At 33.9% G+C, this 17,421-nt stretch overlaps 1 protein-coding gene across 6 annotated transcripts in view; it reads left to right on the top strand.

Moving 5' to 3' along the window:
- The window catches only part of LOC136027327 (titin-like), a 139,927-nt gene that overhangs the window by 119,025 nt on the left and 3,481 nt on the right, over positions 1–17,421 (top strand). For all 6 annotated transcript variants that reach the window (XM_065704456.1, XM_065704457.1, XM_065704458.1 and 3 more), the window contains 3 exons: positions 4,441–4,587; positions 5,192–8,509; positions 14,955–15,050. In XM_065704456.1, coding sequence (XP_065560528.1) covers positions 4,441–4,587; positions 5,192–8,509; positions 14,955–15,050 — 3,561 coding nt within the window. The remainder of the gene's footprint in view (positions 1–4,440; positions 4,588–5,191; positions 8,510–14,954; positions 15,051–17,421) is intronic.

Below are 17,421 nucleotides of genomic sequence, written 5' to 3'. Positions count from 1 at the left end.
TTTCATCCAAAAGACCCTGGGGAGTGTCTTCTGGCATGAACTCTTTCTCCAATCAATTAAATCTCATTCACATCGCGATTTTTTTGTATTCATTTTCTCTTTAATCCAAACGCGATCGTGAAAATTATTATTGGTAAATATAGTAAGAAAAACCATTTCGACTGAATCTTCGTCGAGTTGTTTTCAACTCTTGAAAGAGACTCGCCAAAACAAGATAGACAAAAAAGTTGGATGAAAAGTGTTTTTTTGTTTGTTTTTGTTTTACGTATAGTATAGCCAAAATTATCTTTTAAAGTTAGAATTCAGGTGACAAGTGGCCATTTAAGAAACTACTATCAATGCTAAATCAGTAAGTTTTTAGGGGGCATTCCTGTAAAAGGCTGGAGGGGCTACATTATTGTACTTGATTTTTTGAAAGGTAATGGCATAAAAGTGCATCTGTTCTTGAATAAATTGAGAGCTAATAATTTACTATGTGAATAAATCGTGTTTTTTCAACTAGGGAAGTATAACTTGTCATTTGGTTTTCATTTATCAAATTTGTATGTCTGCCCTTAGCCTGATCTCTTTTAATTTCCATCCTTGCCTATACTCCAGCAGCTGACAGGAAGTAAAGAGGGTCTCTCGAGATTAATTGCTTCATGATAACGCCATTTTAACAAATATCAACAGTTTGTTCGAATAGGCTTGTAGATAGGGATCCCAGTGGAGGAGGGAGGGGATGGAGAGGTGTATGTTTATTACCTGAACTCGTCACATTCGTTGTTAAGCTATCCCTCAAATGGCTTGGGTTTTCAAGTTTTTTATTCGTTTTTTGTTGTTGCTTCTTTACTAGCAATAAATACCAACTACAGCAACAGTAATTAGTAATAAAACTAAAAATATAACTTTTTTTTGTCAATAATCTGGAATTGTTGCTTCAAACTACACAAATGTAAATGCAACCGTCAATATTGTCGTTCCCAATGCTGAACGGCGTATCTTATGTTTTTCGTAATTTTACAGGCGAGCGAATATAAGGTTCTCCAGCCTTTCGTGAGAACAGATGTTTACTGAATGGTGGAAATAATAAGAAATATTCGGTATCACAATGTGCAGGCTGAAAACCTAGCCTTTTCTATGTATTATGAAATTATATTCGGTAGTCTCAGCGCTAGAGGTGCTGAACCATGTTGTACTAATCATTGCAAGTGTGCCCTACCTCCTATGAAGTAGATATGCCCTTTGGTTTTGTAATTGAAGATGTTTCAGTGTATATTACACAACATGCTAAGAAATTCAATTGGCTTTTAATTGTATCTGTTACTTGTCAGCTTTAAACTCTCTGCCTGCTTGTGGCATTGGTTCTTAGTACGTGATCATGTGTTTGTTCATGCTTAACAAATAAAAAAAAAGTTTAAAAAATGGTACAGATGCACTGGTGGTAACAACTGTTGGAACTGCGTGTAAAAACTCCTGCCGTTACATTTTTCTGGTTTGTGGGCCACTTGTATGGTTTGTGGGACACCTCAGGAAGCTCCAATATTACACTTTCTTAACTCCCTAATTCCGAATCTATTCAAGCTCAATCAGGACAGAAAATTATTCACGAGTAGAAATTACAGCCAAATGAGCAATGACGCTCTTAGATGAATAAAATAAAATTTTGTCAAATTTTCAAATTGATTGTCAAATAGTCAAATTAATTGACTGAGATGATTTTCAAAATTTATGAGAAAGAGTAATGCTTATCCTTTTTATGTATCTTAATTAATAGCCTAGGAAACAGAGGGAAAATAAGCTAGAAACCTTTTAAACGAGAATCAAAACAGCTCCCAGGGGAATGAATCACATTTAACTCCGCTTCGCCACCATGGTCATGATTCAGCTTCGGATCAATATCCCAGAAATGAATAAGAAATTAATTGAGGAAAGAGATTGTATACTGCTGATTTGGGCTCCCTTTTGGATGATATTAGGGTCATCAATTTGTCATTGGCTGACGGTACTTCCGCTCTTTGTTTCTTCTCTTCCGTGACCTTATTTGAATTAGGAATCCGTTCCACGCGTAGCCTAGAAATAAATTTATAAAACATAAATAGTTTAAAGACTAATGAAATCTTTCAGGGTTGAATATAAGCCTAAACACTTGAGAGTTAGTCTACGTTGTACCATCATGACTTTTTGTAGTGATCTTATATATATATATATATATATATATATATATATATATATATATATATATATATATATATATATATATATATATATATATATATATATATATATATATATATATATATATATATATATATATATATATATATATATATAATATATATATATAAATATATATATATATATATGTCAATTTACAATTAAATTTTTTTTATTAAAAAAGAAGAAAAAATTGTGCATGTTTATGTCAAAAATTTAGAATTTGATTATCTCGTCACCTTTGATCCAAACATTCCGGGGGGGGGGGAAGGTGATTTCACATTTATACGTGATTGTTGGCAGGTGTGTACGGAAAGAAGATACAGCAAGTATAAAAAAAAAGAAAAGGAAACAATTGTTCATAAATCGGTTAAGTTGATACGTAGTTCTGTGAAGACCAAGCGAATGCCATGCAATTTTTTTTATTATATATATATATATATATATATATATATATATATATATATATATATATATATATATATATATATATATATATATATATATATATATATATATATATATATATATATATATATATATATATATATAAATATAAAATTTGGAATTTGATTATCTCGTCACCTTTGTTCTCAAACATTCTGGGGGGGGGGGAAGGTGATTTCCCATTTATACGTGATTGTTGGCAGGTATATATATATATATATATATATATATATATATATATATATATATATATATATATATATATATATATATATATATATATATATATATATATATATATATATAGAAGAAATTGCCGTTTATCTCCTGTCGTTGGCTAGTATGTACACAGGTATGGCAAGTAGGCTAAATCTGAATGTATAGGCACGCTTCTAGCCAGAAATCCAATTTTAGAGATGCAAGTCGAGCCAAGGAAGTCAAAGAGAATGTGGGTAAAATGTAAGTTCTTCGGCTGAATTTCGCAAAGTATCGTGAATCTTGTTGGCTTGACAAATTTCTCAGGTTTCGTTTTTCGTTGAAGGGTATTAGCTTATTTAGATTTTAGCAGTCAAAGCGAATTTGTTTGAGTGTGAGAAGGTTTTATCGTCATTGTTATGTCTATGTGAGATAAATAATTTGATTTGTCGGCATATTATTTATTCTTATTTCTGTAATAGTGTTTCAAGCCAGGCTGAGCTGTACTGCCCTACTTAACCGAAAATTTTTATTTTCTATTCTCAATCCTTCTATTTAAGAAACAAAACCGATCAATCGACCTAATTTTTTTTAGGAAATAGACCGCAGAGTGACTTTTAGCACATTACATTTGGGAGGAGGTAGATAACTGCAGGAAAAATGCATAATATCCTAAAGTTCAAGTTTCTTGACTCGTGCCCTGGCATTTACTCTGGAATTTATTTCGAGGGAGAAGGGAGGTAACTTCAAAATGAAGGCTAAAATCAAGCAAAGGATAAACGGTATTTGTCTGTTTTATCCGAAGATAAACAGGGAATAAAGGGAAATTCTCCGAAGATAGGACAGAATAACTTCCACTTCCATGGAAAATTGTATACTTTTCTGTTATAGCTCCTATGTCAAGTTCTTCATCCATTTGATGCACTGTAGAACCGGTTTCTTCGTTAGTTTCTTTCCGCTTAGCCGTGAGACAGCGAGGACAAGTGACAGAACAGATGTGAAATATATGATTTGGGCTATATATTTGCACATTAGGGGAGTGGGAGTAAAGTATTTGGACAATGTGAAGTTAGAAAACAATTCTTACTTCAAAATAGGCAGAATAATTGTACCAAACACATTTTGCATGCAGACCCACTATGCTTTACCCTCCCCCTCCCCCTAATATGCAAATATATAGCCCAAACTTGTTTCTAAAGTATTATATTTTCATCATATTTTGTGATTTTTCATTGGTATTAAATTAGACAAAGATAAGTTCATTCACTATAGATCGCAAACTCAATGAAAACCGGTTCTTAGTTTGTATGTACATAGGCGCTGTAACATATAAGTGCCAGATAAACAATATAGCAAATGAGGGTTAAAGGGGGTGTACGCAAAAGTATCGAAATTTGACGAGAGGAGTGGCAAAATTCTAACACCCCTTCCCCCTCCCCCCCTCGGTGTACGTGCCTATAAGTTTCTATTGTTTTAAGAAGTCACGTGGAGGCCATTTAGTGGAGGGCCTCCCTTGACCATTTTTTGTGTTCGATACCTCTGAAATTTAAATAAAAATTTATAATATAAGAATATAAAAAAATAAAATCAAATATTTTATAGACTACTCCTAAAGCTGATGAAGTGAAAGAAGAGTCTAAACCAGTCACAGAAAAGGAAACCGCTGAATCAGAGCCAGAGAAACAGGAGACAGAGAAGCCAGAAGAAACAAAAGAACCGAAAGGAGAGGAGCCAAAGGAAACAGCTGAGGTAAACACACTTATCTAATAAAGATAATTTTAGTATTGCTATAAATTATTGTAAATCTTAATTATAATAAAAATATAATTATTTTTCTATTGTGGCATGGTAGTTATTCGTCATTGCTTGCATTATTTCCTTGCCAACTATTTATGATATCTAAATATTTGGATTATTAGCAGATAAGTAGCCAGAAGAATGGCACTGGGGCCTCAGCCCTTACGCCTCAAATTTGAATTCTTATGCACTAATTTGTATTCATCTATCATATAATCATTGTATTTTCTAATAAATATTATCCCCTTTTGGAATTTTCCCTCAAACCCCCCCCTCAAAGTAAAGAACATTGAATTCTTTGAAGATTTTATTTTAGCTGTGTCCCTGGACGGTATATGGTGGTGGGACGTAAGTAGTGAATGTAGTTTGTTCTGTGTGGGAATTTACGCTTTTAAGTTATTTCTGTGTGTTCGGTAACGAAATTGTTGATATATAAATGAACGAGGGAGAGAGAGAAAAAAATTGGAAAAAAATTGTAATGTGAAATTTGTCGGTTTTGGCTATATTGATCCTAGTATTGTTGGTGGCTTACTTAGCATTCTATTTCTCCCTCTAGTGTGCTGACGTTACAAAGAAGTCATCAGAAGAGGCCCCTTTGACTCCCCCATCTTCGCCCAACATGTCCAAAGACGGTGGTGGTGGTGAAAGATCCTTTCTTGGCTCAATGGCCAAAGGTGCAAAGTCTATCTTCAAGACGCCAATATTTAAAGGTGGCTCGAAATCCATCGACCTGACAGATACAGCTGAAACATCTAAAGAAGCAGCAAAGGCAATTGCAACTGAAGCTGAAAATAGTGTAAATTCTGCTGTTACACATGTTGTAAGTGAAACGGAAAAGGGTGTGAACGTGGCCAAAAAAGAGAAGACAAAAATGTTTAAATCGATCAGTGACGCAGGAAAAAAATCGAAAAAAGTTGCGGACGAAGTTGCAAAGGATATTGCTTCCGAAATGGATAAGGCTAATGAGGAAGTTGCCAGTAGTAAACAATTTGTTGAAGAAAAGACTGTCACAACAAAAGAAGCAATCGAAAAAACAGCTTCAGAAGCAGCAGAACATGCTAAAAAGGCTGCGGATGAAGCAAAGGAACAAATTATGAGCGCTAAAGCTGAAGTAGAAAAAGTTGCCGAAGATATGAAAGAAGAAGTTGTAGATACCGCTGTGCTGGTGAAGGAATCTGCCGAAGAAAAAATGAAACAAGTTAAGGATAAAACCATAGAAGTTGCCGGAAAAGCTAAGGAGAAAGTTGGAAAAGCTTCTGCAGATGCAGGTCAGAAATTAAAAGGAACATTAGAAGAAGCAAAACAAGTCGCTGTTGAAACAAGTGATGAAATGAAAAAAACTACTGATGATATTGCTGAGAAATGTACTGAAACTGCTGCTTCTACTGAAAAGGCTATGTCTGATGGTTTTGAAAGTGCCAAAGAAAAGATTGAGGAAGTTAAGGATAAATCAAAAAAGAAAGTGAAAGAAAGCAAAAACAAGGCCAATAAAAAAGTAAAAGAAGCAGTTGAGAAGAGTGCCGATGTGGTGGCGGAAAATGTGAAAAAAGTTGAAGAAAGGGCTGGCGAACTGGCTGACAAGGCTGCGGAAACCACGGAAAATATAGCTAAGACAACATCTGAAAATATAGAGAACACTGGTAAAAAGGTAAAAGATTCGTCAAAGCTAAAATTTTCTTTTAATTTTGGCAAGAAATCTAAAGAAGCAAAAGCTACGGTCAATGAAAACTTAGAAAAACCTGATGAAATAGGCCTTGAGGCTGAAACTACTGCTGATAATGTTGTACTACCTGAAGTGAAAACTCCAGAAAAAAGTTCCGCCTCGCCTAAAGAAACGACGTCTTTGGCAACTGAAACGATTGATGAGACTACAAAAAAAGCTGATGACGAGCTGGATCGTAAATTAGAGGAATTAAATACAGCAGCTGCCAAGACACCTGAGACAGCAGAAAAAACTGCCAAGAAAGTCAAATCGTCTACGCTAGAATCTGCAAAGAAAGTAAAAGATAATATTAATGAAGCAGTGGGTTCATTTTTTTGCGGACTCGGGAAAAAATTGTCAAAAACAAAACTAGCTGTTGATAAAGCCAGTGAGGATGCTAAACAAGCAGCTGCTTCTGCTGCCGAACAAGCTTCTGAACAGTTAGAAGCTGCTAAAGAAGAAGCCGAGACAGCTATTGAAGATCTGAAAACTTGTGTCTCTAATGAGGCAGAGAAGGCGTCTAAAGAGTTTGAAGCGGCTAAACAAGAAGTAGAAAAAGCTGCAGCTGAAGCAGCTGAGAAATCAAGATTAGAGGCTGAGCGCTTAAAAGAAGAAGCGAAAGTCGAAGCTGAGAGGTTTGAGAAAGAAGCCGAAAAGGTCAAGTTTGCAGCAGAATCAAAAATAAAATCTGAAAAGGACAACTTGCAAGATCAAGCACGAGCAGAAATGGAAAGGTCTTTACTAAGTTTGGATACGTCAGGAAAAGACATTCAAAATTCCGTTGCCGCTAAGCTCGAAGAATTGAAAAGTGAAGTCAAGAAAACCAAAGTTGCTGCTGAGAAACTTCAAGAATCTGCTCGGGAGCAAGTCGATTCCTCAGTGAATGAATCTCGTCAAGTTTTCGAGGAAGGTAAAAAAGAATTTGAAAAGGTCGTTGAAGAAAGTAAAGATGGTCTTGAAACCATCGTGACCGAAGTACAAAAAGAAGTTGTTAGCAAAAAAGAGAATCTCGTTCAAGAATTTCACACTGTTACCAAGAAGGTAGAAGAAACAAAGTCCTCTTATGAAGGCACGATTAATGATCTTTCAGACGAAATGCGAAAAAAATTTGATGAGCTGAAAAGTCAAGGTCTTGAAAAACAACATGAAATTGTCGAAACTGTTACTACAACCTTGCAAAAGACAGTGAAAGAAGTGAAGACTGTGAAGGAGGAGAACATCAGGAAAGTTGACAATATTAATGAACAAATCTCAACAGAATTGGACAATAAACTTAATGAAGTGACTGAAGCTGTGCAACATATTGTCAATGAAACAGAAAATATTGTGGAAGAAAAATCTTCAAATGTAAATTCAAACTTAGACGAGGTCAGAAATGTGACAGTCAGAAAAATCGAACAAGTTGATCAGGAAATTGATGAACAAACAGATGCAATTGAAGAGTTTATCGAATCAAAAAGGGTAAAGCAAGATGAATTTATCAATGCCCAAGCTTTCACTGGAAAATTACAAGATCAACTACGGACGGTAGCCGGTGAAGTTGTGGAAGAGGTTATAAAAAATACACAAGAAATTGTTGCCAAGAAAGTGATGACTGTCGCACAAGGGTTTAGCGGTGGACTTGTGTCTGCCACCGGTGAAATAAATGCTGGCGATCTAGTTGGCAAACTTACAGACTTCATAGGGATTAAGCCAGAATTACCAACAGTTAATGGAAATGTTGACCCAACTAAGCCTAATATTGATTTAGATGATGACGATGTCGGAATAATTGTTGTCCCACAGCCAGGACCCAAACCAATTAACCCTGCTCCTACCCTGGATAATGACGATTATGGTATAATAATAGAGCCTAAACCATTCAATCCACAACTGGAAGATGATGATGTCATAGTAGTACCTGTTCCAAAACCAGTGACTCCGCAACCAACACTACCCACCGATGACGTGTTACCTTCAAGCCCTTTACCACCAGCACTACCTAAATCTCTTCCGCCTCAGCCTCCCCTCGATGACTTAGAATCTCAGATTTTAGCCGGCGATCTGCTAGCTCAAAAGGTTTCTGTTCAAGTTAATCAAGAACAAAATGTTACAACAATCAGCGTCAACAATGAATCTCTAGTCCCTGCCCCAGAACACACCTCTGAAGGCTCCTCCGTGACGTCACGGCAGGTAAGAAGCCTCTTGCTCTACTCATTCTGTGCTTAAGCCTCGTTAGAGATTTTTAAAACCTAGCAAAGACTATCATATATATATATATATATATATATATATATATATATATATATATATATATATATATATATATATATATATATATATATATATATATACTGGTTAACAAGTTAAAGTATTAAATACATGTTCCATAATAATAAAAATGTAACGATTTTTTTTAAGTTTAAAAAAGTTTTATTATAAATGGGTTCATTTTTAATAACTTTTGATTTATAAGAGACCTTTTGCAAGCAACATGTTGTCGAGAACAAGTTCTGATCCAACAGCACTTATGCAAATTAAGAGTCAAGCAATTAGCATAAAAAATGAAACTAAAGGTTAAATAAAGCAATACAAAATATTAATGAAGAATTGAAAAAATATCTTTTTTAAATGGAATATTTAATTAAAATGGGAATTACAAAAAATATACAACGTTTCTATTTTTTCGACGACGAACAAATCTTTGACGAACAAATAAAAGTTCAAATTGGAATAAATCCTGATAAAGTTCAAAAAATAGGGATAGATCACTGGTGTATGTGGTCGAAGTATCCAGAATTATTGTTTTGGTTTTTCACTGTCAAATAAAATGTCAAACTTTTATTTGTTTGTTAGTTGTAAAAAAAAAATAAAAAAATAAAATATCAAGCCTAGCATTAAAAATTAAAGTTTATACCATTATCGTTAGGATTTATTGTTAGCTGAAGTAAATTAAAGCTGAAGTAAATTAATGTTAGCAGTGTAAATTAAATCTGATTGCTTAAGTTAGTTTAATGGAAACTCATACAAACATTTTTATCATTAAAAAAGAGAAATCGGGAATGCTGTTTTAAAGAAAAAGACCTACATTTGCGGTTATGCAGTTTTGGGTAGTATTGGGAATCCAAATCTGAATAAAAGAAATATGGTTAAACATTCAACAAAAAAGAAGTGAAAAATGTGGCACCTTAAGCTTAAATTTGTAGCTTAAAAATTTGGTAGCTTAGAAGGTGCATCGTTTTTTTAAATTATAGTTCTCTTTGGGCATCAACACATTCCTAATGCTGGATGTTTATTTATTTATTGATTTTACGGATGAAAAGCACTGTCAAATTCAACTAATCAGTGTCGCGTATTTTTTTATCACGGTACAACAGTGGCCAAAATGTGGCAATGCACCAGTGGAAATGTAAACGTGGTAGGGTAGTTTACAGTTTTCAGATAATTTAAAGAAAAAATCTGAAATAATCGGATTTGTTAGGTATAAATAGACCTAAGATGGGTTCAGGGTCAGAAAATGTTTTCATTTTGATGTCCTTGGTACTATTGAAATATGCCACATTTGTTAACTCGCAAAAATTTCAGCCTTTTCTTTAAAAAAAAAATGCTGACTCTCGTGTCTTATTTTGGTTTTGGCTGCTTACTAAACTCTCTTACTAACATTATTGTTTAGTTATCCCTTTCTCATTTCAACTATCAGTATATTTAATTTGTCCAAAAAACTAATTTCAACAAGCTAAAATAGTCAATTTTATATGGATTATGGAGAGACGGGAGCTAATTTTTTCTTTTTCTTGGAATAGAAGGAAATCAAAAATAAGTTCATTTTCTTGTAGCTATAAGCTTCAATTTAATACACAAGGCCAGTAAAAAAGCTATATTACAAAAAAAATAAAGACACTTTTTCGACTATTTTATGATTCATTTGAAAAACCATTAGTATTCTAATCAGAAAATTTTCTTTAAGATCAGTTTAACATGTAACATTCATTTTAGCACTCGTTTTTTGCGTTTACTCATGTTTGCCATCACAGGTGTTGGATATTAGGTGTCTCCTAGGGTGGTGGGGAGATATTTTCCACTAGAAAAACTAAAAACAAAATATGGCACCAGTTTCCCATTTTTTGGTATTTCATACAACTTTCTCCATTTTCGACTGCTTACATCTATGCATCTAAATATCGTCTGGTGTTATTCAGTGTTACCAAATGCCTGGTATAAAGTAGTGCAGTTACTAAAACGAAATTGTACCGAGAGTTCCACTTTCGAGCGAAAATGCGCTGATTTGAAGACAACCCACACGACAATACTAGTGTTTACACTGTTTGAGATCTATTGATTCAGTTCGATTTATTTAGGGTGAAGATTTTTCTGTTCTGACCTAAGGTGGTTCAGAAATATATTAAAACATGATAAGAAAAAAACCCCAATGAAAATGAATAACCTCATGATTATGTTTGCAAAGCCTAGAATAAACGTCATTTACAAACACTTAACAAAAAGTATGTAAAAACTTTAATATTGGGCAAAGAAAATAAAGAATATCTTGCAAATCTCCAAGAATGAATTATTATATTATTATAGTGAAGATAAATATAAAATATAAACATTGTAGCTCGTTATTATTATAGCAAATATACTTTTCATTACCCCCCCCCCCCCCGACTTCAGGGGATTTATTTTAATCCCATGAAACCAAAATATTTGTCTATTTCTGGCAACTTTTGAGTTTACACGAAACATTTGCTCTTTTTTGCATGTTTATTTTGAAAATGTTGTATTCAAAAGAACAAAATCGACAATAGTAATTGAATAGAAATAAGATTTGAAAACTGGTTTATTTGCGTAGTTGCATGGCAAGTAGCCAAAATGTGATTTTGGCCGAAATGCAGATGATTGTCTTGCTAGAATGTTTGAAGAATAATAAATCAAGTCAATTAGGTTTTTTTCGTCAGATGTTAAGGAATTCTGAAACAACAAAATATTTTTTGGCATCCTTTGATGTGTCTCAATAAATTCAAGAATTGTAGCTTTTTCTTTTCTTAGGAAACAAAAAAACAACAACAATTTCTTTAGTATATTTATAAGTATTATTCTTTATTTTTAATTGACAAATAGTAACAACTATACATAAAGGAAAGATTGGAAACTTGAATGAAGTGAATCGCCGAAAGACCCCCTCTGTGTTTTAGCACCTTAGGGTCCATGCACTTTCCAATTGGAATTTCACAATTCGCTGTGAAAAGTTTACAACGGCTTTTTTCAATCAATCAATCAATCTCAAAAATTCACAAACTAAGATTGGAAACTTCTTGATCATGTGCAGTGATTTTAAATAAAGGCACAGACTTGAGCGTCTCTTGTCGTTAGTGGGTTCGATCAATAGGGGAAGGGGCTGTCAAGATTATGTGTTGGAGACTTTTGTTGTGCTGCATATTTTTATGTTGTAAACTTTGCTGCTCCATTTCAACACAGAGCGCAGTAACATTACCTAATTTTTACGTGAGAGGTTAGATAGTAAGGGAATTTGTTGAGAAAGAATTCACTAGTTCTATCTCTTCTCATTTGTCCATGGTAGTAATCTTTTTACCAGCCAATTTGCAACATGCGTCTTGGTGACAGCACGTATAGCATAGACTATATATAGACTATGTTGTTGTAATTAGTTCAAACTTTTTATTATTGACACAGTGGACTATACATTTGACATTTATAAACATCAAATTGTCCCAAAAGAATTTTCTAGTATGTGATCCTCAAGGCACACTTGTGGGACTGCCACTTTCATTCACCGTGTACACAAGGTGGGGGGAAGGTGCTGCGCAATGTAGAAAAAGTGACGATTCATAACACATTAAATAGTGGAGACTAGGCAACTTCTTTACAAGGCCTGTGGGGGAGGAGATAACTGCAGTTGAAATGATCTGAAGAAAAAAAAGTATATAGATTCAAAGTCTCTAATGCTTATAATATAATTGTTGGCCAAAATATGTTCTTCTATCTCTATTTTTTTTTCACCTTAACTTTCATTCTGATAATGTATTTCTTCATTAGTTTATTTCAGTTTTTATCTATTTTTTTTTTACCTTAACTCTCATTCTGATCATGTATTTGTTCATTAGTTTTTATCTCAGTTCAAATAATTCAAGATAATGTGGCTTAAGCACAGTGTTCTGATGTGGTGTTGGTTACTCAGTGGTATCACAGTAGAATAAATCTGTACTAACATAGAAATGATTTTAGTTTGTTGCTGCTTTCGGTGCTATCTAATTTTACCTGTCTCTTGCTCCTTTCCTCTTCCCATTAGTTGTATAAATCACTGTCAGCATTGCCAGGTGGAACTGTTTACGTTGTTTTAGACCTTTTTTTGAAGATACTGCGCATTTAATTCGTTATATCTGTATATTTTTAAGGTTTTTTGGGGAAATTGCACCTTTGGCACATTTTTGCTTTAAAAATTGGTGTTTCGGTGTATTTTCGCTTTTATAGCTATGCTATTTTATACCAGCCATCTGCTAAGACAAGTCATAGTTTTTTTTAACCTGAATAACGGTTTGCAATTCCATTTGTGTCAGGCAGGCTCAGGGAACTAATTAAGAAAAGAAAAAAGAAACATATTCAAGGAAATTCTATTACAAAAATTTAAATTTTGTATTTTGAAAATACTCATGCTGGAAAATTACATAGGCTATTCATTTATGGTCAATATTAGTTTTTAATTTTTAGATTTTTTTTTTTTTGGGGGGGGGGGGCAAAAGGAGGATGTAAAACACTAGGTTTTATTCTCTTTTTATTTAATACAATCAGTGGCATAGCGATCCCCCCCTCCCCATCTGCTCACTGCGTGGAGATATAAGCTCATGAGAAAATTGTGGTTTCAGAAGAAAATTTTAGTGTCTGTGAGAAGCTATCATATTTTCTAACGAAAAAAAAAAAGAAAGGAAAAACAACTGTTTCGTCTTGTAACGCAGATGTTTTTCCACCGTTTTCCGCGTTCTTAGGCTTACTAAAAAAATAGTTACGTATCATTATGTTCATTAATCTCTGGTAGTAACTTCTAAACATCAGTGCCCATAATTATGAAGGAGCGTTCACAGCTGCGTTAAGCCCCAGGTGGCTTGGTGCCACAGTGAGTTGTTAGTAGTAATCGATAATTCAGTGTGTTTGTGAGAACCTGTGTTTACTACGCTTTGTGTTGACGTTGTCTTTTGAATCAGTCTGAGAAAATCAAAGGAAAACTTTGGGAAACTGTCTAATTTTTATTGCACAAAATTGCCAAAAAAGACACAATTAGCAAACTTACTTAAAACCGACTTTGTTGGATCTTTTCCCTCTAGTTTCATATTTACTACCGTTTTCTACGCTGTTGTCAAAACTGGCTTGTGTTAGCTGCGTTTTATCACGAAAATATTTTTCTTTCAATCTTGTTTTTGTTGTGTTCCTTGTTTGTTGATGAAAATTTCTGGATATGATCCAGCTGCTTAAAATTGGTTGAAAGCTTTTTTTAATAGCTTTTTGCATGCTCTGTACAGTTTGGCTTCTTTAGATTTTTGTTAGCGCTGAAAAACTGAGATATAGAAAATAGAAGGAATAAAACGATTTTGTATAGATAAGCAACATTTCCTAATCCGAAATCTGATGCTGGACAATGTTTCTACTTACAAATGTTTTCTCAAGCGGATTTAATGAAAATGTCAGTTTAATACGAATTTCGACAAAAGTTACTTTGAAATAAATAAACGTTTAGAACTTTACATTTTTGGAGCCTTGAATTGATCATATCAGCTCGCACTTCAATTTGGCCCTCTTCCTTCTAGATGCTTGCTTATATCTATGACTACCTACTCTGGGCGTTTATATTCCTAATGGCTTTATATGTCACCAAAATTAAAATATCTATTAAAAAAAAAAAACAACACGGGTAAGCTGACTTGGAGATTCAGTCCAGTTTCGAGACTGGTGGTTCCAGTGTCGCTTTGTGGCACATGTGGTCCAAAAAAAGCAGGAATGCTTTGTAGTGATATAGAGAATAGAATCTATGTTCTGCATTTACTGTCTTATGCACATTCACTGAAAGTTCTCTATTTATTTGGCAAATCATGAAAGAGATTCGTAAAAAGCGTAAGTCACGAAACCAATACCGAATTCATTCCATTTTAATTTCCCGAATGGGGATTTTTTTTTTTATCATACTTGCTCCAAACAGTTAATTCTTTTCAAATGTCTGGCTTTGTCAAGGTTAGCTCTTATTTTTACTTAAGTTCAGTATAATGTCAGTTGTTGAATTATGCTCTAAACTTTCCCAGAGAACTATCTGACCACCAACGTTAGTGGGGAAATGCGAGGTTTAAGAATAGCTTACATTTGTTTTAACTACAATTCGTTACACAGTTGGCAAGTTACATCACCAGAAGGTTAAAGACACGACCTTCTTGATTTGTTTAAATAATTTGGCCAAAACTTTCGACTCACTCGCCCACTCTTCTTCTTTTCACTAAAAAAAAAAAAAAAAAAAAAAAAAAAAAAAAAAAAAAAAAAAAAAAAAAAAAAACAATTTGGTTATGACAAGGTTTGGTGATATACTTAACGCAATAGCCTGGCGAATAACCTGATGTAATTATTAATATTCTTTCATTAGGAACCAAAGGAGGAGACTTCCGCCACAGCTGCTCCTGCCAACAAAGAGGAGACTCCCACCAAGACTGAAGAAAAGGAGAAAGATGTGCCCAAGGAGGTAATATATCCTTTCACTTTTGACTCAGCAATTTATAAAACATGACAAACATGGTGCGGGCTAGTGTATCATTTGTTGGGGATTTAATATGAAGGTTATGTGAGGGAGAAATAAAATATATTTTGAACCTCATTTGAGAATACAACTGGGAGTGAATGAAAAGCAGAACACTGTAAATTGGAATTGAAGGAGATCATGGAAATATTTAAAGGAAGTAACAATTTGAAACTATATGTGGTGGAATATTCGATATTCCGAAGGGACAGGTTTCAACGCCCTCCCCTTCGTACGTGTCTGCTATTAGAGTAACTTATTTTAGGAACAAGCAGGAAACAGTTGTTGTTTCTAATATTGCCGTTCGCCGGGTATTGTCATTCAGCTTTAAGGGTTATTCGCTCTTTGATTCCTGGTATACTTCTAAGTGTATCGTTGTTCACCCCACTAGGGCACGCTTCCTTCAAGTTCTCACTTCCTTCAGGCTACCATATCATTTTTTGGGGAGTTAATATGAGGGTTTAGTGAGGGAATTACAGTAAAAAAAATTTCGCCATGTTTTTATGCTTTTTGACGAGCAGCGCAAAATATATTTTGAACCTCATTTGAGATTACAGCTGGGAATAATGAAAAGAACACTATAAATTGGATCTGGAGGATATCATAAAAACATTTAAAGGAACTAATAATCTGAAAGTATATGTGATGGAGTAAAGTGTAAGAGCTCTGACCATAGTTAAGGAGGGTGTTTGGCTATATCGGCCGTAGTTGGGAAATTTTAGGGGGCATGCTCTAATATTTCTGAGAGGGTAAAGACTGAAAGGAAAAGCATAGTCACTTTCTGGTTAAATGTTTCCTGTCAATCTCAGTAACAATTTTTAATGGCAGTAACTAGCTGCCAGTGCTTGTGTTTAAGTGATAAAAAGAATTGAAAAACTTGGATGGTTTTAAAATTGGAAGGGAACTAAAAAAAAGGTAATTATTGCTTTTTTGTAATTCACCATGTTTGGGCATGTAGGCTATCTTCTTTTTTTCTTTTTTTTCTAGTTAGTAAAAAGTTTTTAGTTAGCGAAAACTGCCTGTGATGGCCCAATGATTTAGCTATTCTTTCAAAATATTTTCGACCTTTAAGAGCTAAAAATATATGATTTTTTCTTCTTTGCGAAATAATAGGGCTCTAAGTTTCATTGTTTGACTTGGTTTTAGGTAATATCTCTTCCCTTTTCCTTGAAGGAACTTGAATATATGGAGAAAAAAATTGGCTTGATTCCAATTTTCATTTTCTTTGTTAAGCATGAACATGGAAGTCATAAAAAGAAAAAAGTTCCTTAATAGGAGAATTTGGCTTAGTGCCTTGGCTCTCATGTATAATTACTCATTTTTTAATTGTCAAGTCTTTGCAAAAATCATTTAAGAAATTGAACTGATCTTTGAAAATTGCCTGTTGATGTTTTCACTTCAGAGATACTATCTAGGGGTAGGACTAGACCCACCTACAATTTTTAAGAAATTAATTTCTCTGGATTCATATCTTTTATAAAATAGGGTTCACGTTCATTCTTTCACATGTCAATTGTTAACGCATATAATGAGGATATAAAGAATTCGGTACTTCCGTATTACCCAGAACACACTCAAGAAGTGAAGTTGGGTTAATCATAATGAAATATACAAAAATGTAATGAACATATAATTCTTTAGGAACAAAATTGTGTAAATTATAACAAAGAATTACGGAAAACAGGCCGCTCAGAACATATTATGTTAATTACCTAACCGTTAAATTTTTAATTAAAATATATCTACAACGTAGTTTTTCCCTTGAGCCTAAACTGATTGTCTCCGAATACAGACAGCTATAAACCGGTTATCTCAGATTCAACAGAGCAATTTTTTTTCGATTGTGTTTTGGTTAATACTGAAGTACCAGGAATTCTTTTCTAAGATTTCTGGAAAGGAACCCCTCACGAAAATAGTGGGAGTGGAAGCGATTTCGTAGTTATCAGTTTAATTTGGGATGGAAATGCCAAAAAAAGGGTATTTCTCAATAATACATAATACTCCCTCCCCATTGGCTCTAATGGTTCCTTATCTGTCTGTCACTTTGTTCAGGTCTGTGTTGAATATGTTGAGAATCTCATATTTCACTTACCCCCCCCCCCCTGGAAAATTAAAATCGCACACATGTATCTATGTAGTGTGTATTCTGTGTGTTCTGACCTATCTTTGGAGAATTCCCCTTTTGTACCTTGGCATGTGAAATCACAAAAAACGAGTTCAAACTAACGTACTCAACAGTTTTCTTATATTATGTAATATTTTATATCCATCAATTCTTACTTGTCTTGTTTTTTTTTCATTGTATTATTTGTATAAG

The sequence above is a fragment of the Artemia franciscana genome, chromosome 5, assembly GCF_032884065.1.
Source record: "Artemia franciscana chromosome 5, ASM3288406v1, whole genome shotgun sequence".
Taxonomy (NCBI): domain Eukaryota; kingdom Metazoa; phylum Arthropoda; class Branchiopoda; order Anostraca; family Artemiidae; genus Artemia; species Artemia franciscana.
Note: the sequence above shows the minus strand (reverse complement) of the source record. Positions and strands in the feature narration are given on the sequence as shown.